The sequence below is a fragment of the Labrus bergylta genome, chromosome 6 (genome assembly GCF_963930695.1).
Source record: "Labrus bergylta chromosome 6, fLabBer1.1, whole genome shotgun sequence".
Classification (NCBI taxonomy): Eukaryota; Metazoa; Chordata; class Actinopteri; order Labriformes; family Labridae; genus Labrus; species Labrus bergylta.
In genome coordinates, this window is record NC_089200.1 from 8,830,219 (window position 1) to 8,855,199 (window position 24,981).

Genomic DNA, 24,981 nt, shown 5'->3' on the forward strand with positions numbered 1-24,981 from the left:
GACATGGACAGGACGACCTTGAGTATAAAGCTGTTTTAGTCGAGGACTAGAGAAAAGAAGAACATACTCACTGATTATTTGGATGTCATATAAGTGTCTTTAGATCTCTGTCATTCCGTGTCAATTTACATGCAATGTGAAGCTACAAGCTAACTAAAGTGTGCTAACATTTGCCTGCTAACACAACAATAAAGGCCACAGTTTTTAGCAAGCTAGAGCCAAGGACAATTTTGTCCACCGCTTGTGCTTACTGGAGCTCTTTAATTATGTTGCGTTCCATTTGATAACTCACTCTTGTGAACGCAAGGGGAAATGGGTTGGAGGTGTGTCGCTGAAGCAGAACGGAGGTTTCAGTATGGAGGAGGTGTCGCCAAACAGCAGTTTGTTTAGCTTTCATTCCGGTGCTCAGGGGCGACATCTACTGGATAGAAAAGTCGCACATTCTTGCTTTAACAACGGCTATCTGTGAAATTAAGGAGATTGGCGCCTTCCAATGGTAAAAAAAAAAAAAACATTTGCCCCAAAACATACAGTCTCGAAAGACTGTTGACATTAAAAATCATCTCGTATGCAGTACATTTGAGTAGTTATGGTAGTCTATATTCAGCGTGACCTTGAAGTCAGGACCCAGATTGTATAAGAATAGAGAAACACAACAACTCACTGTTAGTACACGATGGACTCTTTGTGAAGGACAAGCTTTTGTGTGCTTTTTCTTTTCTTCCCAGTCTTGACACTGAATGAAGCTCACACAAGCTGTCTTGCAGCCACAGTTTAACAATGGTTTTTTGAGCTGCCATGCACTTGAGTTGGACATAAAGTGCGGTGTGCTGCCTGAGCCTAATTGGTACTTGGTCCAATCACCTTGTCGTTGCTGGCCATGCAGCCGAAACAGCACGTCAGCAACACAATAGGAACAGCTGCTGTCCTCTGTCAGTGTCTAAACTGGATGTGTTCAGCCCCAGCACTGCTGTGCAATCAAGGTGTGTTTGACAAAGCTCACTGTCCAGGGTACAAGCATAGCTGTCTATTTAAGTGTAAGAAGGAGTGGAAAAAAAACCTCAGTGTGCAGTTGCATAGCATGAGTGAGACATAAGCCATGACACAGCAGGTCAAGTCAGCACCAAATTCATGTATCTGTTGTATGACTAGAAAGACTTGAAAATGTGTGATAAAGTATTACTGGGAAAACAGATTAAGATTAAAATATGGTTTAAAACCTGAACTCAAGGACCCTTGCGTCTGGATTTATGCCATGCACTGTTGCTAACCTCCTTTCTTTACTCCCGTTGATACTTTTGTTTGTATTGTGTACAACTCTGCATGTTTAAATGTACAAAAAGTAGTTAACCATGTTAGTTAAGTGAATTTGGACCCTTAAAAAGCATGTAGGGGCACCATAGCATAGCAGTTAAGTTGCATACGGAGGCTATAGTCCTCATCACACCTGCTGTGGGTTCAAAACCGAAGTCAAAAAGCGAAAATGTTAATCCAACGGAAATAATAGATTAATTTCCCAAAGTTGGACTACCACACCTAGATAATGTGGTTGAGGGTGGATTTACACTATCATATATGCACCTCTGTTCTGTGCATGCTCCACAGCTCCTGAACTGGGCTTTGAATGGCATTGGTGAGGGTATCATCATGGTGAGTCCAAGAGCAAGACTGTATTAACTGTACAGAGCTGTAAAGTTTTCACTGTCGGACAAACAACCAATTTCCCAATTAACTTGTTTGTCGATTGTTTGATTTTGGACGTAATGGGCCAACCAGTTGAAGGTCCAACGGTAACTAACTGAAAGAGGGTGTTTGTAACCTCCTGTTGCATTGATTGCCTGTTGATTTACATACTTCAGTCGATAAAAGGATCCTCCCTGATGCTTGTGTTATAGGATGAGTCAGTAGTTAAATTAAATGGCCTTATCGAACAATGAACGTAGCTTGACTTAATTGTGCTATAAACATTCTGTGTGTTAGATTTTGATTGCAAGGACATTTGTTTGTTCCCCTTTTCAAGAACAAACTGATTCCCTTGTCTTGGAAAAATAATTTATGATTGAAATGTAGTCTTTATTTTCATTTATCTTAACCACACCAGGGGAGTAAATGGCAGCTATAAGTTGTATTGCCATTGTTGTTTTTCTAATGTTTACAGTAACTAAGAGGCAAAGGGCAGTCTCTAGATAAATACATTTATATAACCTTGTTGATGTGACCTGCCAGTGTGTACAGAGTACAAAAATTGAGCTTTTTTAATCATGCATATTGAAATGTAAAGTTTATGCTCTAATCAAAATGTCTTCTGCACATTTCTGTTAAATTCCAAGATGGCAGAAATCAATGACTCGGAAGGTAATTGTCCTGATTAATCCGTCGAAACTTCAAAAGCGTATTTTCAAATGAACAATTCCAACAGCTGTTATCTGTTATAACATAATGTTTTAATATCAATTTATCTACAAAATCTTGACTCACACCACTTTAATCTGGTCTTCATGGAAAGTGCACTGTTACTGAAGCAAAATAACATATAAAAATTACAAACAAATAGACTGTACTTTTTTTTTTCCATATAATGTCCATTCAGTTGGCATCAGGTACTTACAGTATAAATGAGCAGATTCATATTGAAACATGATGGTTCAACGTTTATGTGGTGGTATCAGAATTTTTAGATAGAATTATTTTGTGACAGAGTTTGTTATTGTGAAATAGTTGTGCATTTTCTTGCTGATTCACCTCAGTCTTTATGACAGAGCACTGAAGGTAGTGCCACAAAACAGAAACCAAAACAACCACATAAGTACATTCTTCGGCTGTCTACAGCTGGTTCTCTCCTGATTCACCATACAGTTTGGTAATCCATAGAGACAGGACAGCTGTAAGCGTCGGCCTCACAATGGGCACGATTAAATCTTTGTTCTGGATTTCTTCTTGAGGCAGTCAAGATCTCTGTTCAAGCAGCTGTTAACTGCACAGCTTGGTGGTCTCGTAATCCACTGAATTGGGCAGACGTGAGCTGAAGGCCTGTAAGGAGGTATGTATGCGAACCACCTCGCTGGCAGTCAGTTTGAGCCGGTGCCGCAGCAAACAAGCGAACAGATCCAATCTCTGTTGACCTGGTGGAGACAGCCGGTTCACCCGGTCTCGGATTTCCAAGAGCTGCAGCATGGCTGTGTCTTGGGAACCTTGGGTGTAAGGATAGTCCAGCTGCAGAATCAAGTCACGGATTGCCTCCGGGTCAAAGTGCATGCTGTAGCCAAAGACCTGGATGCTGTTGATCTTCATGTAGCCCAGGTTCCGCACAGGATCTGTCATTTCTAAAGGCTCATAGTAAGCACTGTCATTCACCCCGTCTTGAGTCTTTATCCTGCTCCGAAGATAGATGTGAATGGTTTCAAAGAATGTCTTCCATTTGTTGCCCAGCGTCAGCGTCCAGTTATAACACTCAAAGGGAAGGTCCAGCTTGGTGGATTGCCAGTCTGGAAAGTTATTCTCATTAACCGGGATGTACCAGCTCTCTGAGTGGCTCCCTCCGAAGGGGTTGATGTAGAGAGTAAGGACAGGCTCAAGGGTGCTGTTCTTTGTAAGGCAGATCTGGAGGGATATTCCAAGCAGCATGTGGACCATGTTGGACTTGTACTTGTTGCTCTTCAGCGTCAGCAGCATCCTTTTTCTCCATGACGGGTCAAACCAGCTGTTCAGTCGCATGTCATTACTGATGAAAATTGCATGGACCTATCAGACAAAGAAGACATGAAAGCAGTATAAATATTTAGAAGATGAAGTTAATTTGTTTTTTTATCTAAACAAGTTGCCGTGGAATATACTGATTCATTCTGAGAGGTCTATGTTAATGCCTTTTGCAGAGGGGCCTGACATGTAAAAAGGGACAGTGCAAAAGTAGAACCAGGCACATGTCAACATGGACATTGCAAGTCGTGTAATCACCGGCCCACAAGTGCCAAAGTGCAAAAAAAAATTGTAGTCCCTTGAGTGTCCACTTGAGGCTTTCTCCAGGAGCCAAGGCATCCTCATTAACATCTATGTTTATTTTTTTACAAAGGGGTTAAAAATGTTAACAGCCAGGTACAAAACAAAGATTTGGTATAAATAGCTAATTTATTTTTTTGCACTGTGCAAGGAGTGATTTTTTTATAACTTGGCCGCTTAACTCTAAGTATATTAATAAAAAAAAGACTGACAGTTAAGTGGAGATAGCATTTCCAGTATGGTGACCAGCATTTTTTTGCTTGAAAACATTGTTTCAGAAAGCCAATGGGTGATGTCACTGAGACTACATCCATGTTTTATAGTCTATGGTTAAAGTAAGATTATCTTGGCACAACAAAAATAAACATAGTTGTCATTTACCATTGGTCCAAATAGTGTTATCATTTGTTGGTGCCATGTCAGAACATTTTATCTTGTTATATTAATTAATCATTAATTCAAACAGGACACTTACATTGTAGAACCAACATTCACTGAAGTACAAAAGGAAGGTGGGGGGAAAGGTAAATTAACAAGAAGTATAAATTGATAATTACCTACATAGAGAACAATTTTATCTCCCTTTTTTTGTAGCTTGACTGAAAACAAAATCTCAGCCCATGACTTGTTTTCAAAGCTTTCAACCATATCTCGCAGCTGAGTAACATTGGGGATCATCTAAGGCAAAATTAAATCAACATTTGGCTGGCTCACCATATATCATTGTTTACTGAACCCAAAGAAGCTGAAAGAATACAACATTGTAACTCTGCATTGAGAGTTGGTGGTGGTAAGGACTTCGTCAAAATAACATGCCAGCTCCAGACACATTGCCAATTCAAAATCCTTTATAAAACATAACTGCTTCATATGTACACAACATCTAAAAGATGGTACGAGCTAAGTCATTGGGCAGATCTATTTAGTTCCTCAGTGGAAAGAAGGGAAATACTTTGTTATTCAGCATAGCTCCCATGAGTGAGTTTTTTTCCCCAAGGCTAGTGCTGTGAAAGACAGCTCAGGTCTTGGTCAGTCTGACAGGATTTAACAAAGGCTAAAAGAAAAATACCTCTAGCCTGCGGTCAGCTCTCTGCAGTAGGTAGCCCAGCTCCAAGTCCTGGAGGTCTGTCTCGAATCCCAGGTAGTTTTCCGAAGTGTCTGCCACCATGGGCCTGCAGCCCCCCTGGGTCAGGGCAAAGCCCGGGTTGCAGCTCCCACAGCGGGTGTGGTTGTCCGGTGCACATGCTGCACAAGCAGAGCCTTCCCCAACAGAGCAGGGGGGTGGCAGCTGACAGGGGCTGTGGTCGTAACGGCAGCTGCAGCTGTGGAGCTCTTCAGAGAAGGACCCGAGCTGGTTGTTCTCCGAGCAGTACAGGAGAGACTGAAAGTGATTCAGCCAGTAGGACTGACGCCTGCAGCGGGGATGGGAGAACAAGAGAAAAAAGGCGATAAAGGTGGTAATCGACCAGGGCTCATAAAATAAGTTGTTTCATTTGTAGCTGCGTTTGTAAGTCCAGGATGTGTGTGTAGAAAGCTACTTTATTAAAACATTGGGCACAATCAGCATGTCAGGTAAGATCGAAATGATTGGAATGCTGTAGATATGTGCATGCTTCTTTCAAATCTCTTTTTTAACCACTTTTCCCGACAAATTCCATCAACCAATGAAAGTCACAAGTTAATTCTGGAAAATATCACATTTAAGCAAAACATTTTTGCTTAATTTTTACTTATTATATTATTATTTTTCAGTGCTCAGTGTTTATAATGACAGGCTATTGCTCGACGATAAGATGTGTTTTTGTATAAATATAAAGACTCCTTTTCCAGATGCAGCTTCAGAATCTTAAAATGACTTTACTCTCTGGATTTGTGGCATAAAAAAATCATTAGTATCTTATTGAAATGTCACAGCAACAAACGCCACAGTCTATATTTCTTACAGGGTAATGATCTTAAGCTCAAGTGGAAAAGGTTTGAAGGAACATCTTCCTGTTATTGAGTCAGTCAGGCGTAAGATTCCTGTGTATTCCAAGTGTCTGATGCATGTATGTTAACACATGCAAAAAACATAAACACTATTGTTTGAAGAAGAGAGGAAGGACGGAAGAAAGGAAGGAAGAGAAGAAGGAAGGCATGAGAGAGAGAAAATTGTCTTTGATCAGTTTGTGACATAAATATTAGAAGTGCTCTGCAGCCGCAGGGTAACTGACGCTTGGATGCACATATAATTCCCCCATGTGGGGTAGAGTTTGATTCCCCGTCTGTAGCACTTTCTTGACTGTGATCCCTTTATGCCTCTTATCCTCTTTGCTTGCTGAAGAGAAGAAATTCACAGAACATACCGCTGGCTTTCCTTTCAGAAAGAAACCTTTTTCTTTGATGAGACGGTATTGTGGTAAACTTTATGCTAATATGAAAATGTTTGTTGGATTACATTTGGGGCAACCTTTCCCCCAGAATCTCAACCTTTATTGTGTGCTTGGCAGCGGGAAGCAGGTCTGAGTCGTGAAAATCCTAGATTTGAATATCATTAAACCCTCCAAATGGAAAAAAAAAGCAGTCATGGGAAATGAACTGAAAGGACTCCGCCTTTCCATCACCGGCTACCTGTGGGCAAGGCATTTCACCTCTGACAGCTTCAGCAGCACAAAGCAGTCACCAAGTCAAGACTGCTGTTGTACTGTTAGTTCCCTGGTGTGATTATGTACAGTCCTCCTGTGCCCTGCAACTCTTATTCTGGGCTACTTTTAAAGGTGCAGGTAAAACTGTGTTTTGAAAATGAAGTTGGCAGAATACACTGTTTTAACTTTCTTGTAAAAAGCCTGTAAAGCAACACTTATGGTCCTCCCTCTGTAAAGCTTTTTTATAGAGGGGAAACTGTAGGAAATTCACAAGGATTAAGGGACTTCTGAAAATGTATGGGCTTGATTAAACCCATGCAGAAGAGCAGTATCTCCTGTGAACTAAAGAGCTTACATCTTTCTGACCTGAAGTTTAGGCACCCAAAACATACAACCTTTAAGTGATTGTTGAAGGCAGAAACATAATGTCTATGTGCAGCCCGCCATAGGTTACAGAAAATCACCATGGTCCAGGCTTAGAGTATGCTGATTACCTAGCTGATATGAGTAAAAACTAAAATATTCAAACAGAATTCTCAACAACAACAAAATCAGAATTTCTGCTTTTGTCTTACAATGATTTTTTTCTGCATCCAAACAAAACACCTTGGATAACTACAAGAGTATAAAAAATAATTCAATGATTGTTACAATGGTTGTAACAGCAATCAACAAGCTCATAAAAAGAGCACAACAGCTCACAATCTAAAATCTTTTGGTTAACTAAATATTTAATATAACTGTCAATCAATAAAAATGCGAGCAAGCAAAAACAATAAACATCCATCTGTTATCTATACCGCTTTTTCCCCGTTCGAGATCGCGGGGCGCTGGAGCCTATCCTCGCTGCCATTGGGCAGGAGGCGGGGTACATCCTGGACTGTTCGCCTGTCAACCAGCTACACTCACATTCACACCTACGGGCAATTTTAGAGTCTCCAATTAACTTAGAAGCATGTCTTTGGACTGTGGGAGGAAGCCGGAGTACACAGAGAGGCTCCTGTCCGGCGGGGTTACAAACCAGGAACCTCCTCGCTCATCAAATGCTTTAATCACGCCTTCTGGACACTTTTTCTTTTTTACCATTGAATGCAAATGAAACAGTTTGAGGTTGTAACAATGAAATGAGTCCAATCTTATGTCCTGAGCTCATTAAAAATCTATTTCACAGTTTTATACAGAAATCGTAATTCCTCTGTCTCAGAAGTCAAAGATGAGAGATTTCCTTGAGAACATATCCTGGTGGCCATGAAACAAACAGCCAGCACCAATGAAAAAATAATTTTCTCAGCTGATTAAAACAGAAGTACTGAAATCATCACTTAAATGACAATGTGCATCATTACGTCTAATGACTTAAGTTTGAGCACAGATTGTTCTGTTCAGTCTTATCATTACGCGCCTAATAAAAGCCAAGCCGGCTGCTGCTTCGACTGGCTTATCCGCTCATAATTGTTGGAAAAGTAGCCCCAAGGAAGCAAAATCAATCTTCTATCTCTCATCCATCTCAAGTGTCTCACACAGGATGTTAAAGGCAGAGCAAAGGGTTTCTCAAGAGCTTCCGTTTGTCTCGCAGGCAAACTGACACTCATCCCACTTTCAATCTCTTTCCGCCGGGTATGGAGATTTCCGTGAAGACGGAAAAGAAAGGGAAGGCTTCACAGTTGATTCTGCTGTAATAATATAGATAAACACCGCCTGGATGAGGGCGATGACGCTCCCACTCCATTTCCTGGCGAGTGGGTGGGAATATCAGCTGCATGGATCAGTGATTAATGTGTGCTTTGGCAAGTTGGTGGAGGGAATGAGACGGTGGGGTACGCTGAGAGAAGAAGAAAGAAACAGAGAACGAGAGACTGGACATTGAACGGAGTGCACTGTATAGATCAATCTGCAGGTTGATTCATGTGTTGTTCTCTCCAGAATCACCGCCATCACTGTGGACGCTCGGTCAATATCAACACTGTGCAACATCGACGGGTGGTAATCTGCCTCGCTGATGGAGATAGGTAGCCTAAGTCAATGAGAATTTCAGTCACTCTTAGGAGAGTGAAATTCAGGAACTGTCCTCGCCTTACAAATAACATTGGCCAAACACTCAACATGAATTACGCCTGTAAAGTGACTTCTTTTTGGTATGTGTATAAATACTGTCCTCTCTCAGTAGCAAAGACATTCATGAGGTCAAAGTGGATGCTTGTTTGAAGCCAGTATTTGTGATTTTGTTTTTCAAAAAACATCACAAACCAAATTTGTCTTTTGTGGCATACGTCAGACCTTGACCTTTTGTTGCAGATCAGAAAACTCTTTTTTTTTTAGAACAGAACAATTGTTGTTTTTTTTGAGAGCAAATCAAACTGTTTGCTCTCAAAAAAAAGTCAGTGATATTTCAGTTTAAAAATTATTCTGAAACTGGCTATGGCACAAACTTCAAGTGAAAAACAACCAGTTCCAAACGGCAGTTCCTTCACTGGCGCCTTGAGGCTCACTCCACAGTGTCAGTGTCCAAGTTTACCACGTTCCTCAACCTCTCAAAGCTTCTTATTATTTATACTGTAACTCTTGTCAGCTAGCACCACGAATAGGAACACATTCTGTAGGATGTAACATAAATAAGCCAAAGGCATAGGTTGAATGGCTTTGACAAATGTGATTTTCCAACCTCTTGCGCATATCCAGCTCCAACCTCAGACATTTGCCTCCAAATGTCAAGATGGCGACGGCAACCAAAGAGGAATCAAGATTGATATCCACATACCAATGGGACACTGTGACTAAATCCACTTCCTGTTCAGTCTATGACTCATAAGCATCTGTGGTATGTGAAACTTCCTTGAAGTAACCAATTTGAAAACACATCAGTTCATAAACAGAACCAAATGTTCGATTGTTTCTTCTATCTTTTTCCTTAAAACAATCCCAGATAATCAGCTTTCAAGCTGGAGTATGAAGTCAAATGGAATACAAATAAATAAAGATGTCATTGTTTCATTGCAGATTTCATGAAGCTTATTAAACATTTAATGGGGCAGTGACTTGTTGATTTAAAAATTCAAGGTTAAGTGTCGAGGCACTGAGACTGTAATGTAGGCTAGGTAAGGTAATTCATGCTTATCTTCATGTGAACAGTTGTGTGTCTGCAAAACTGGTTGACAAATTGCACTTTAATGTAAATACCTATCATTTCATTGCTTTTCAACATCCAGCAGGATGTACCTATTTCTAGGAAAGCTGAACGTAAGAGATAAAAAATTACTTAACATACACTGATGGAGTATTTCAAGGGTGTGTGAAATTCCACTTCAGCAACGGCAGCTCTTTTACTTCCACCTACATCCCTGAAATTGGTCTATAGAGAGAACTGCAGGCTGTGACTCCTTGTACAGTTTTGATTTGCTCCTCAAATACCAGAACCTTTCAACTCCAATGAGGATATATATGAACCAGAAAGAGAAATATGCAATAGGGAAACCAGACCAGAAAAGACTCCCTTGATGTAAAAAAAATGTTGGCTGCAGAAGATTTACTCAAAGTAATTCTTGATCAAGACATGTTTTATAAGTTTCTGATGTAAGCAGTTTTGCTCACCGTTCTCTTGGCAGATGGACCTGCGGCTGTCGGTGACACCTTTTACTCAGACTGAAGAGCTTGAAGATGACTCTGTGGGCTCGTCTGGACAGGACCTGCATGCTGTTCTCCAGCTGTTCGTATCTCCACTGGAACATGTTGTCCATGGACCACAAGTGTTGGATGGTTGACACGTTCAGGAAATAGTTCTGCGGCAGCCTCCCATAGAACCCCTTGAATTCATCTATAACAACAGAAAAGGGATATTTGACCACATGAGCATCATTTCAGCATTAGATTGATATTGAAATTGATAAAATACCCTGTTGTTAAACTTTGCCAAAAGATTGTTGGCATTGACTTGAATGATGCTCGCCATGTTTTTCAAGTACAAGCCACTTAATGGGAAAAGGCAAAGACCGTCTTGGAAGACCCTCACCCCCATCTTTGTTCAGCGTGTAGACTTCTGCCCACATGGAGGACGTTAACTTACACTAGCAGGGCAAAATCAAACTAAGGCCATTTGTCCCATCAGTAGTTGGGTTTTTAAATAAGCTCTAGGCACTGTTGCCATTACACTTAAACTGTGGACTGTTGGGACTGTGTGTCTCTTACCTCACCTCCCGTCTATCATGACGACATCCATTGGCGTTATGTATCAAATGGATGTATTTATGTCTTTGCGCAGCTATTGAAGATGTGTATTGGATGTGTGGACTTCTGTTGCAAACCAAATTGCCCCTTGGGGAAAATAAAAAAAACTGTCCAATCCAATATTAAACATATTGTCAACAGTCATAATATCACTCTGATTTTTTCTGTCGTGTGTCTATATCCAGGGTTCTGCTGGCGACCCTCGAAATAAGGTTCGAAAGACATGGGACCCCTACTGTCCCTGGCACACAAGTCATCTCTTAAATTACTTTTTTTGTCTATATTTTCACAACAATGGGTAAAATATCAAATTTGAAGAAAAGTTTCATTTTTACATGTTTTTAGAAACAATCTTGTGACCCGTCCTCTCTGTTTCTTGCGACCCCCACTTTGGGAACCTACGGTCTATATCATGTCTCAATGTCTAATAGGAACATGTACTGTATATGTTTATGCTTAGTTCCATCACTTACATTTTCTAGGAGCTTTATAATATTTATACATATAATATGTATTATACTTCTCAGTAAATGGTCACATTTTCTTTGTGACCATTTATTTCTTAAATAATGAGAATCATTTCATACATAAAATGTGGCAATAAGATAATCCCTGATGTAATGACTTGACAAGGATCACTTTCATGCAGTTAAAGTGACCAGTGCATACTGAGTTGAGTAGATGATACTATAAAATCACAGAGGGGGAACCAGCTGTGTTTTCAGTTAGAGGCAGAGGCTGTTTTGCTGAGCTGCATTTGAAGGAGACTTTGAATTGGAGAGACCTTGGCAGCTTGTTCTATTGGTTCAGGAATGAGGAGTACCTGGTTTGGAGGCAGCAGCTGGTGGTGTTTTGAAAAAGGTATCTCAAAAAGGTATCTCAAAAATTGTTTGAGAAAAAAAATATAGCATATAGCTGAATATAGCACCAGTTATATAATATAACCACAGCAGTAATCAATGTATTACTATCATGAGCATCTAATATTTTTTTCTCCCTTAAAGGAAGGATGTGTGACTTTTTGATTCACTAAGTGTCGCCCTTGAGCACCAGCATGAAACCAAAACAAACAAGCTGTTTGGAGAAACCTCCACTATTCTGAATCCTCCGCTCTCCTCCAGCAACACACCTCCAACCCCTCTCCACTCACATTCACACAAAGGAGTTATCAATTAGAGCGCACCATAATTAAACAGCATTATGAGCAAGCGATGGAAAAAAAAATCTCCTTTGCTTGAGCTTCATTTCCTGCTGCAAAACTCTAAAGATTTTCCAGACACACAACATGGAAGGTGAAAATGAGTTTAATCTCAAACCTTTCCCTGTGGAGAAGACAGTGGCTGCAATGAGAACAAAAGTTGTTTTAAGGAACCAAAAGCATTCATTAACTTGATGTTTAACAATAGGAATGTGTCAGTGGAAAAGTCTTATTGAATCTCAATTCGTGTCAATTGATCTTCCTCTGCAGATAAAGCAGCTGGCTAGAAGTGTGTGATACCCCTCGCTGAAGGACACATTTATGACACTTGTGAGCGTCTGCATTCTCAGCACGTTCCTGCACTCGCTTCGCACCCGGCTATTAAAACATAAACTTTGCAAGTAATTGCACTTAGAGAGATATTTCAGCTAAATCTGTCTATGGAATAAAAAAAAAAAGACGTCCATTTTGATTTCACCTGAGTAATAATGGTGAAGGCAGGTTGAGCGAGCACAGCACTAATAACCAAACATTATGCTTGGAGCTTCCACTCGAATTCCATATCCCGGGTGATATGAAAAACTGGGCCGGCAATAAATGGGCTTTATAGCAGATTAATCTGCTCTGGACATATTGTAAACTACCTGAGCCGAAAAACTGTTGATTTTTAATTCGGTACTTTTGCCGTGTTAATATGCTTCATGCAGATAGTGTGCCAGGACCCAGGATTCACAGCCAGCAATTATAGTCCAACTATAAATCATAGAACAGGGAGGATCACACATATAGGATCCACACTCAGATTTAACGGTGGAGATAAAACACTTGAATTCATCCCCTCTTCCTCTCATATAAATGATTCATATTCTGAAAGTTAGATCTTCTTGCATTAAGGATGAAGCATGCAATGTGGGAAAGAAGAAAGCCTCTGTTATTTTCCAGAAGCCTTTCATACCTGATTCTTCAAACTCTTTATAAAGCATCCCCCACGTCTCTGTGATCCTCTCCAGGCTCTCCTCCATGGCTTGGATGTCCATATAAGGGCAGTTGCACTCCGGATACTTGGGGTCACAGCTGCACCAGCAGTCGCTGTCCTTGCAGACGAATTCGCCCTCTCCATTACAGGCTATGTAGCTGAGAGCAGCCTGCACGAAACCTTCTCTCAGGTAGACTGGAAGGATCAGCTGCAAACCTGTGAAACCAAACTGGTTTTTAGTGCTACCATCAAACTGCAAACTTGAGGCGTGACAGTGTACAATGCATGACTTGTTTAAATATACAGATTTTAAGACTTTATTGAATGTCATGTGCTCATATTTCTCAGAAGATTTTTTTTTTATCTTTAAACGGGACATATTGTGAAAAATCCACTTGTACAGTGTTTTTGAACATATATTTGGGTAACCTGAGTGTCTACTGAACCACACAATGTGAAATAAACCCATCCAGTCCTTTGTTTGTGGTCTGCATAAGGTTCGCTATTGCTCCCCTTGTGATGTCACAGTGGGATTCTGGTTAAAAAAATCCCCTCCCCTCCTGTGTTGTCTCCGGCAGCGATGTTTTTCCCAGGGGGCATGGCGACGAGTTGCCATGGAAGCTCAAAGCTGAGCTCGTGTCGGCACCATCGGGTCACTGGTTGAGGGGGAGCTCATTGCATTTAAAGAGACACACACACCAAAACGGAGCGTTCTGAGAGAGCTGGTTTATACAGGGTCAAAAACCTCCTCTGGTGCTTGATTCATGTTATATTTTGACCAAAGCACAGCACAGATGTTTCATTTAGACCACATGAGACTGTTTGAAAAGCTGGAAAAGGGGGATAATATGTCGTCTTTAAAAACATTCACGATAAAACAGATTAAATAAGCCAACATACCTTGAAGCTGGACTTTATTTTCAGGGCTCTGAACCAGCACAGAGCTGACAGAATCAAGGTTGTCATAGTTACTGCATCCAAGAGGACCTGTGCGGGTCTCTGTCACCTGGACAACAACACATAAAAAAAGTTCACAGCATGCTTTCACGAGCAAATGCAATGTTGAATTACACATATTTATCGAACTTAAAGTTAGTTTAAAGGGAAGTCATATGAAGGGGATCTTTTGTCATGTAACATGGATAAAGAAGGACAGAATTACACCTCAGTACCAGACGATGATGACATACTTTCGTAAAGCAAAGTCCACTTGAGTTATTTTTTCTAATCTTTCTGTGCCTCACACAGAGCCTCACGTCAATAAATACCCCTTTACCCACCACCCTGTTTTCCGGTTTTGCTTTTGGGTCCACTAACAAACCTTTAAGGCCATAACACTTTCATTTGTTTAAAAGGTTTATTTGGGCCTTTTTTGGGGTCTTTATTTAGAGACAGGACAGTTGATAGATTCAGAAAATCAGAGAGAGTGGGGAATGACATGCAGGAAAGGAACAACAGGTCGGATTCAAACCCGGGCCGCCCGCTTGGAGGTCAATGGTCTCCATACATGGGGTGCGCACTAACCAGTCGGCTAATGGTGCACCTTTTCATTTTCCAAGTGCATCATCAGTTATTGGCATTAATATCGCTGTCATTACCTTGAACTTTTCAGACATGGGACTGCCAAGACAGAGTTGCAGATAGCATAACATTTTATTTGTGTTTTGCAATAGATGTAATTAAATAATGCCATTTGCCAGATTTACTATCTTTGTGATAAATTAGTCTGATACTGTGAGAGATACCTTAAAGGAATCATATGTGTACAATATTTCTTTAAGCCTCTATTACAGAGTATATGTCCCTGTGTCCTTTCTCTATATGTTTCTCTGAGACAGATTCATAAATGTTTTTGATTATATACGAAACATGTCCTTTTTGTCAAGTGAAAGTGCCTTTTTATGCTTTCTTTAAATAAAGCAGTTCCTCCATAATCAATTGTACTTGTGAGAGAAAGAGAAAAAACTGGGGTAAGCTAATTTATTTCCTCTAAATTGCTGTAAGAGTGCTTTGCTGCACTTTTCTGCAAGAATGCTAAACAGTTTCTTTTTTTTGTCTAGTCACTGATGGACGACGCTTCGATTGACCTTTGCCACAAAGCAGCTCCAGCAAAGCATCCTTTTTTCTTTTTTTTTTGTCTCCCTCCCTCTTCATTTGCAAGAAGAAGAACTTATTTCAGCTCTCTCTTTTCTCTTGCTGTGACACGGCATTGGGAAGCATCTAACCGATTCTCATTTTTCTCCCTTTGTGGTGCTGGGACACCATATTTTGTTCGGTGATTTGTCCTGGTCAGGCTTGTCAGAGGACAGTTGGTGCAAAGTGACAGATGGATGAGGCGAGACAATGAGGGTCAGTCGATCAGTAACACAATCATAGAGGGGCTGACGGGGCTTGAGCGCTCATATGGAGGCCGTTGCTGCAGGGAAGTGAAAACACAGCATGGGGCTCTTTAATCACAAGCCTAATCCAAAGGAAAAAATGGGGGGGGTTTGTGAGCGGAAGAATAAATATCTGTGAATGGGAAAAGGAAAATGAAAGATAATTTGAGTGCAATTCAAAGACTATAATATTTCTATCGCATTATAAATCCCTTGTTTCCGTCATGAGGGATTTGAATGCTGATATGAGAGTGAGGAAATGAGATACAAACCCAGGTTTTTCAGGCTGCATGAATATTGAATCCATATAAAGAATTATTTGATATGCCAGATGATATGCCATATGGCAAAACACTGACTGATGAGCAGAGCATTCAATTTCCGCTTTGCATAGCAGCTGCTTATCACTGTACGTGCATTCTGGTATATTAAAAATACTTAATAGGGCATTATTGGCCACCTGTATTGTGGCATGTTGCTGTGTGAGGGGGAAAAAGCACACGAGCTCTTCCAAGTTGGTGTGTTTCCTTCTTCATGACGTGACCCTCTAACCCAGGTGTTACTGTGCTTAAAGTAGACTCATTCAAACAGCAGAGTGGAAGCAACACAAGACCAGGAAGAAGAGAGTTTCGATCGTTACTGCACACATGCATCATCATAAAGCCTGACAGCCTCTGAATTCAAAATATTTTCAGACTTTAACCTCTTCTAACCTCGTTTTTTAGTGTTTCTGAATGCTGCACTGAGCAATTTTGGCCAGTAGAGGGCAGTAGGCACACTGCCTGACACATGTTCACGTTTTTTAAAAAGTTAAAAGAGTAAATGCATCAATGCGTGGGGGATTCTCAAAGTGGGATTTATTTACTGACTTGACAATGTCAGATGATTGACATTTGGAGTACTTCAAGGTCTCAAAGGGCATTGAACTCGACACAGTGAATCATCAGAAGAAAACTTGGAGAAATGCTTTAGATTTATTTTTTTTTCTTGTGGAAAAGGTCAACTATGAAAGCTGTTGTGTGTTTAGAACAGGTGAGAGGTTCACCAAGACTTCTTCAGGGCACTTTGGTAAAAAAAACATCTGAACATTTCGCTCCAGATTCGGTATTAAACTATTCAAACTGCAACATAAAAGACCTAACAACAGCATGAATCACAGCTATTATATTTTCGCAGAGACTCATGTTGAAAGGTAAAATTGAAAATCTCAAGTTTTCATCTTCAAACCTCGGCTTGTACATCAAAGTTAAATGGTCTAGCAAATGAGAGGACAAAAGCAACTTCTGCAGGGGTGCATAGTGCAGGGTACACCCTGGTAAACCCACCTGTTTTACATCTCCATTGCTTACACCCACTTCCAAATCGCCTCTGATTTAGAATCATAACTCCACTCCTGTTAGTCTCTCACTGACTCAAGTGGACACTCAAGGAACTACAGGATTTTGCACTTCCGCATTGGCTTCATTTTTCAAGACCACTTGGTGGCGACTTGTCTTGTGTGTATGTGCCTTAATGAGTGTGTATGATGAATTTCTTTCAATCGTCTCACCTTTGTATGCAGATTATACAGCTAGCAAGCTAATTAGCTTAAAAAAGACAAATGTGGTTGTAAAAGTTCTTCAAGTTGTTTGTTCTTTTTGAAATAAAACAAACAAATAAACAAGGCTCAAGAGGGCATGGTGATAATAACAACAAATGACCTCTATAGCATTTCTCTAGTCTTCTGACCAAAGCACTTTTACACTACATGTCACATTCACTCATTCAAACACTGGTGGCAGAGGAAGTAGAACCGTGCCCATAAGTTTTAACTCATCCCATTTATAGAGTATGCATTCACGCACAGCTCGGAGTCACCGGGAGCTAGTTGGAGTTCAGCGTCTTGCCCAAGGACACTTCCACATGTGGACTGCAGGAGCAGGGTATCAAACCCCAAACCTTTCAATTAAAAGACGACTGTCACTACCGTTGTGCCTTAAGCCCCGCATACACTGTAGGTTTGTATCAAATGTGTGGCAGAATGTTAGCTCACAGTGTACGACTTAATCGATAATGACCCACGACCAACGCTCACAGTCACAATGTGCTTACAATGTAAAATGTATTTAACCAGGAAATCCTCCCAAGCCTTTCATTTTCACCAGCCCCTAAAAATGTGTGTATGGCATTCAGATTTTCATCTGTCTATAATGTATTGCCATGACAGTCTTGCACTATTTTACTTTGTCCGTACTTGGTGTCTCTATGCCTGTTGTTATAAAGTTTGGTTTGAGTGATCAAAGATGATCAAGTTAGCCGTCTTTCCACTTTGCAATAGTCCAGGCAACAACTGATCGATTCATATACCAGGGAACACAAAATGAAATCACAATACAATCGAGAGGCTGTCTGCAAGATGAAATATGAAACCAGAGACTCCTGCTGTTCCCCCGCTGAAGTCCGCCGCCTTGTTCATCACGGCGTGCAGACAGGCCGGCAAATATGGCCCGAGTTTGTTTGGGGTTATCGCCTTCGATTCAGCCCAGGAAATTCTCAAATTGTACCGAAAATGCTCCCTGATGCTCTCCAACAGCTGAAATCATTACTCTTTGTGCAAACAAGTTGATCAGAAACCCCAGGCTCTTCGCTCGTCCGTGACTTCTTTAAGAAAGCCCAGGTTTCCACAGCCAACGGTAACAGGCTTTTTTTTTTAAATCCAAAATGAGCTCCAATTTCTCCTTTGCATGCAGGCAGCAGGAGGGCCTTTGGCTTGCCAGACCTACCTCTTTATTCCTCAACCAGTTCAATTTCAACTCCATGCAGAGCACAGCTTAGGTGTATCTGTTCTGCTGCTGTGTGGGTCAACACCCTGTGGAAATGAAGCAGAAATGTGGAGGAATATGTTTCTTTTGCCTCACATTCCAGTGGTGATGGAGGTGAGTCTGTACTCTTTCCACTTCCTACCTGTCAGTTACGCCCTATGACTGTCTTTGGAGCATGAAAGCGCATTCCATCTCCTTCTCCTCCTCTCTGTAGCTACAGAAAAAAAAAAAAAACCTAATTCCCAAGAAATGACACATACAAAAGCATCTGCCTCTGCCCTTCTGATGTGCCCACCTTAGCTGCAGAGAAGAAAAACCCAGCCCTCCCTGAACACAATGTAGAGCGAGGACAGGGCTTTGATATAAGTACAGGGAGACTGATTCATGTTCCGCTCCAGCAGGGAAAGCCACACTTCACAGGCCGACTACAAACTGTGTTCAGACGAATAGCGAAAAGGGAGAAATAAGGGGTCATACTCCTCCTACCCTCCAAAGCCCTATTAACCCCACACTGCCTGAAGGTGACAACCGGAGGCAGAAGCTGTCACGAGTCGCCTTTCACAAGATTTATTTATCCCCCCCCCCCCCCCCCCCCGCCCGCCATATGGGCTCATCACAGAGCTTCCTCCAGACGCAATGTGCTTGCTACGGCGGATCATCGGCTCTCATAACAAGCAGGATGATAAAAGCCTCATCTTCCACTTTAATTTCATTGCTGATTCTTGTATGTAACAAGAAGAAGGTTAACAACAAAAAAGCCTTCATCTGTGCCTCTAAGAGAAGCTTTTCACCGCAATGCAAAAATACATTAGAGTCATAGAAATACTAACGCATGCATGGATTGCTTCAAAATTTCCCCCCATGGTTCCCAATCTTCATCTGGATGAGAGAAATATAAAGTCCTGTTTCTACTTAGGCTCTTATTGGCTATAGCAGCCTTGGAACAGGGAATAGAAGGTTCTTATTGTGAGGTGTCAGCGTTTTTCTCTCTGTGACCTTCAAAAACAGAGTGCGTCTTATATACCTGCGACTTATGTTTTCTAGTTAATAGTGAATAATTGTGACCTCAATTTAAAGTGTTGCCCAACATTTTAATGCAATACTCCTATTATCTTTTTATAACCCATCGCCTGCTGACAACTGCATGACAATTCTGTTGAATCTTAAAATGTTGTCATTAGATGCCCTTATTAATCCTTGTTTATGGACAATTCATACTACTTAATTAATATATCTCTATCAGATATCATTTGATATCGGCTTATGTGTTATGGTACTTATTGTGTTATGTACTTTGCTTTCTGAATATGTAGTGCACAAAAAAACATCCTTTTTAGTTTACAGCCAAAGTCAGACTGACATTTTATAACAGAGTCGACAGGAGCACAGGGTTTTTTGGTTTGTGATTACAGGCTTCTTAGAATAACAGCACTCAGTCTGCTGTACAAAGAAAGAAAATCCCTTTTCTTCTAGTCGAGGACATTTCTTTTTCATATTTTTCAAACCAGCTCCGGTGTAATTCCATCAGTAAACGTCAACTTTATTACATCGTCATCTTGATGCAATACGGCTGAATCAAAACAGTGAACATCGTTCTGCACTGCTAGGAAAGCGTGGCAGATTTTGTGGGAGGACTTCCAGGTGAATGAGATGCTAATCATGAATCTACACAAGATGCTACTGTACAACTACTAAAACAAAGAAAATATGATGAGTCATATCTTGCCCTCGGCTTCACCTGTACGACAGTGTGTAATGAAGAGAGCCACACTCCTTCCTTTTGACACATCCTACCTGTTTGAGAAAGGTTTTTCTGCAGTTGAACCAATCAACACCAAACACAGATCACAGCTGGACTTTAAAAATGAACTAAGAGTGGAAGACTCACAGCTGCAACCCAGACTTGAGAAGATCTGTAGCACAAAACAAGCCCAAACTGGGCTTGAAGTATCGATCTGAAAAGATTTTCATGATTTATATTTACCTTTATTTAATTTGTTCATCTTCAGAGACGCAGATTTAAAAGATGTATTGTTAAGCAATGAGACAATGTGGAAGTTTCTCTGTACAAAATAACTTGTCAATGCCTCCTCTGTAAAAGCTGTTTGTTAGTTTTTTCAATTTCTTGTAGCACACTGAAGTTACTATTCTGTACTTTTTGCAGACAATGTTTCAGATACATAATAAAATAAAGGACTTTGTTAGCAAAATACATGACTGACAGTGTGTCAGTATGTTGATATGCAGTGGTGACTCTAGAGTCTGTTGGGGCCCAAAGTAGGCCTGGGCGATAAGACGATATCGACTGATATGGCGTTTTATATCGTGATAACATTTTTTGTCATATCGCCCAGGCCTAGCCCAAAGCAAAAACTCACAGGGGGCCCCACCAACCAGCATTCATTACCAATATGTCATAAATAATCTGACACCAATGATGACTTTAATTTACAAGCTTCACAGGAAGTTTCACAGGAAAACTGTTACACAATTGCAACAATGTGCACTGTCAGATGGGGCCCTCATAGGGAAGTTTCCTACAGTTATAGTCCCTGCTGTGGTTAATGTTTGTAAACCCTAGGTGCCTGTCTTGCCTGCTGCCTGCTGTTGATGTGTATGTTGAAGGGTGGGGAGGGCGGGGGCTTAGGGAAAAAGTATTCTGTAAGAACCCAGCAATAGAGACATGAAGGCGTTACCTTGATGGCAGTGGAGGCGATCTGGATGTGGTGCAGCTTGCGCAGGGTGCTCTCCCTGTCGATGAAGTAGGAGGCAGCCAGCTGGTGCAGAGCTTCCAGGGTCACAGTGGAGGAGTTCCCCGAGTAATCGCTCACCTCGGCTTTCTTACTCAGTTTCCTCTTGTCCACAAATATCGTTAAGGCCTCTTCTCCTGCACGGAAACATGACATTTAGTGGAATTTATTTGATATGTTCCTGTGCTTTTTGAAACAGAGGGTGGACACATTATCTACGGCTGTCCAGGGACAATTTGTACTTATTCCGAGGTCTAAGTGACCAATGGGTACAAAATGTTTTAAAATTGTTCCAGTAGATTGCTCTGCTGGCAGCCAGTGCTGTAACCACTGAATCATACATCCAGATTGTTGTGTGGCCCTAGATTTCTGAAGGGTTATCTCGGATCCAAAACAACAGAACAGAACAAACAAAGGTTGAAACAGCAGTGGACAAGTTCAACGCCTTAAGGTAAAATTCTGACATTTGTCAATCTGACGCTGGCTTTGGAGAGCGAAATAACCACTGCTTTGGATTAAAACATGTCTCTTACCTTAACAAAAAGCTCCATCTTTGTAGCATTTATGTTTTTGAGATGTTGTCAGACGGTTCTATAACAATCTGAGCCTGTCAGTGGCAACAACAGCACCTTTCTTGGCGTTCTTAGATTGGGCACCAAAAGATTAAACTCGTCATTACATGCTGTGTCACAGCTGCGGGCCTCGACTGAAGCAATTCCAAAACTTTTTGAAGTCCTCTAGACCAGGGCTTCCCAAACTTTTCAGCCGGTGAACCCCAGAATAAAGGTACAGAGACTGGGGAAACCCCACTTTCCCTGGAGGTGGTTAAGGTATATAAGTAACAAATAGCCAAGCATACACACTAATACTACTAAACCAGCTGAAAAACCATCCAATTATTCATATAGTAAATTATTGTCAGAAAGGCTAGAAGCAGAAAAAAAGTATCTCCATGTATAGACCTAAACACTGAGTAAGCAAAACCTAATTAATAGACAAACAAACAGGTGTGTTCATCTTGGTGTGTATTTTTTACACATATTTAAGATTATTTTGACCATATGTATTTAACACACCTTCAATACACCATGTGATTATGCTGGCTGAACCTGAGGCAGCTACAGGCGACACACCTTGTGCCCTCACAATACAGTGGCAGTGAAGTAATTCTCAGTGTACAGAGAATTACTGAATTACTTTATTTTTCGTTTTTAAATATTCGGTTTTTTTTTCAAAGGCATCTCAAGACCCCCATCTTGGTGGCTCGCAACCCCTTAGGGGATCCCGTACCCACACTTTGGGAACCACTGCTCTAGACCACAAAACAAGCAAAAAAGGGCACAAGTTAAATATATACTGAATATGACTCCACTTTGAATGCTTTAAATCACGACCTCACTTTTTAGCTTCTTGAGTGCTGACGTTAGCTTCTTTCATGTAATGCATTGCAATTCCCACAAACCACATGTCGATACATTTTTTTTTTTTTAAAAGCCAACGACTCTCAGATCTCTCACTTGGATTTTCTGCACATGAAGTCTGAGAATCTGCGTTCGGCACCATGGCGGCACATGGCCCCTTGCTGCCTCTTTTAGCTTTAAATTATACTAATAAATCTTCCTTTCTGAGATCATTTTAAACCAAACAGCTGCTCTGCTCCTGGAGAAACACAAACATGCACACAGAATTCCAGGTGTTTAAGAGCACAGAAGCAGCCTTTCAGGAGCCCCTGAAGCACAGAGACACTTGACCACAATTAGGAGAAGCCACGTCACCCTCTCTCAGTAGCCGGTGATCACAGCAATCAGCACTTCATAAGTGCAGAAGCCGCGGAGCTGCACTGCTTAAGAGTCCCCAAGACACTGCACATCATATTTCTCATCATAATGCAGCGTTAATGCTTCGGGGGCCATTTCTCTGCCCACTGCCTTTTTCTTCCTCCGCTGCTGAAGGGCACCCTCTTAATAACACAATCTATTTATTAATTTCATTAAGTCCATATGTTTCTGCACACAGAGGCAATCCATTCAGAACCACAGAGGCATATCTCTGGCAGCCACCCAACGCAAACTCCTCATTCTCCTCTCTTCATACCACTAAGTGCTGGCTGAGGGCCAGAGTGCGCGGCTGCATCGGCTCCGGCAGCTGCTACGGTTGCATTACATGCAGCCACTCACAACAGCGACCTTTCCTAAGCCAGGAGTCAGGTCCAAAGTAATTGACAAGTGTTGCTCTGTAAAAAGCAAATCTGCGCTGCCATACTTACCTGCACCCTCTCTGGCATCTTACATGACTTTTTCTTTTCACTCAGAGTGCCATTAATGCACGTTCATTCATCACGCCGCCGAAACCCCACCCCGCCCAAAAAAAGGGTGGTTTAACTGAGACCGGGAGTGGCAGGCTAACAGTACACAAGCTTTTACATGAATTCATTTATTTCTGAAGGGTGGTTTCTGTGCTGTCTGTGGTATTTTATTTGGCTGTGATGTTTTATTCAGTTACTTACTGAAGCTGAGTTATTGTGCCATGTCCATCTGCTTTCCATATACAACAGCCGGGAGAGCAAATTCTAAAAGCTTTTATTGGGGCAAATTGTATACTTTACTAAACACTACATCATCTGGGAGAGGAGTCATTCCTTAAAGCACATTTTTCTTCTTCATACTGCTGTACAATAAAGATAATACGCTTCACACTGGAAACAATACTTCTCCTTAATTATTAGTATGCGTGAGATCCCATTAGCCATATGGTAAATGGATTTGAGCTTATGTAGCGCTTTTCTAGTCTTTTTCAAATACTCAAAGTGCTTTTGCACTGCAGGTCACACCTACACATTCACACACTGATGGCAGAGGCTGGTATGTAAAGTGACCATCAGAAGTCACTAATCACGTTAAGTTGCCTCCAACGAAGCAGCTGGAGCAACTTGGGGTTAAGTGTCTTGCCCAAGGACACATCGGACATGTTGCTGCAGGAGCTGCGGATTGAATATGGTTTGCAGTATTGAGTAAGCATGACTATTAAGGATAATCAGTTAAAATATTACAAAGAATCATCCAAAGACTGATTTTTTCACACAATGAAACCCAATTATCTCAATGCCTACAATCTGTGTTTGTCTTCATCAATGTGAAAACAGGAACCTTTTGTTACTTTGATGCCTTTATTTGTTGTTAGAAACTGAACACCTGCTGACTCAGAATTGCTGGCATGAATAAAAAAATGAATGGCTGCACTGCTTTGTGAATAAACACAAGGCTTGTTGGTGGACACAAGCGGTCCATGCATACCGCTTTAACTCATCTTAACAACATCACATTAACTGTTTTATGGTATAATCATATTGTTGCTGTTTACCTCCCAGCGTGGCTGACAACAGGAAGTGTGTCCCATACTTCCTGATCAGGTTGTCAGTGATCATCTGGGTGGTGGGCCGACGGCCCAGGAGTCGAATGTTCCTGATGAACTCAGGGGTCAGAGGTAACGGAGACGCCAAGAAATCCCTCCTTTCTACGGCCAGGTTGTTCACCTTCCATCTCCCAAACTCCCTGCAGAAATCACAGGAGAAAGACCACACATAAAATATCAGTAAAGAATTATTTTATTTTTTTAACAATTCTGTAATGGAAGTGGGAAAAGGGCCTTTAAAGGAATAATGTGCAACTTTTTGATACAGTAGATGTCGCCGTTGTACGACGGAGGATTAGGGCCAAGTTACATTTTTTATTTTTTATTTCGAGATTAAAGTCGTAAATTTACGACTTTATTCTCAAATCGTAAATTTACGAGATTAAACTCGTAAATGTACAGGAATAATCTCGTAAATTAACGAGTTCGAGACCAACCATTTACGACTTTAATCTTGAAATTAAAAAAAATATATATATAAATTAACGTGGCCCTAATCCTCTGTCGTACCGTTGAGCACCAGCATGTAACCAAAACAAACTGTTGTTTGGCGACACCTCCGCTATTCTGAAGCCTCCGCTCTCCTCCAGCGACACACCTCCAACCTCTTTCCACTCGAGTTCACA

The 24,981-nt window shown here is 41.1% G+C and overlaps 1 protein-coding gene across 1 annotated transcript in view; it reads right to left on the minus strand.

Annotated features, from left to right (window-relative positions):
- Positions 1–2,422: 2,422 nt before the first annotated feature.
- LOC109986579 (BMP/retinoic acid-inducible neural-specific protein 3) overlaps positions 2,423–24,981 on the minus strand; it is a 63,635-nt gene continuing 41,076 nt past the window's right edge. The window contains exons 3-9 of the mRNA XM_020637291.3: positions 24,305–24,495; positions 20,891–21,081; positions 13,916–14,021; positions 12,995–13,231; positions 10,209–10,431; positions 5,066–5,408; positions 2,423–3,741 (exon numbers count right to left, since the gene is read on the minus strand). Coding sequence (XP_020492947.1) covers positions 2,971–3,741; positions 5,066–5,408; positions 10,209–10,431; positions 12,995–13,231; positions 13,916–14,021; positions 20,891–21,081; positions 24,305–24,495 — 2,062 coding nt within the window. The 3' untranslated portion in view covers positions 2,423–2,970. The remainder of the gene's footprint in view (positions 3,742–5,065; positions 5,409–10,208; positions 10,432–12,994; positions 13,232–13,915; positions 14,022–20,890; positions 21,082–24,304; positions 24,496–24,981) is intronic.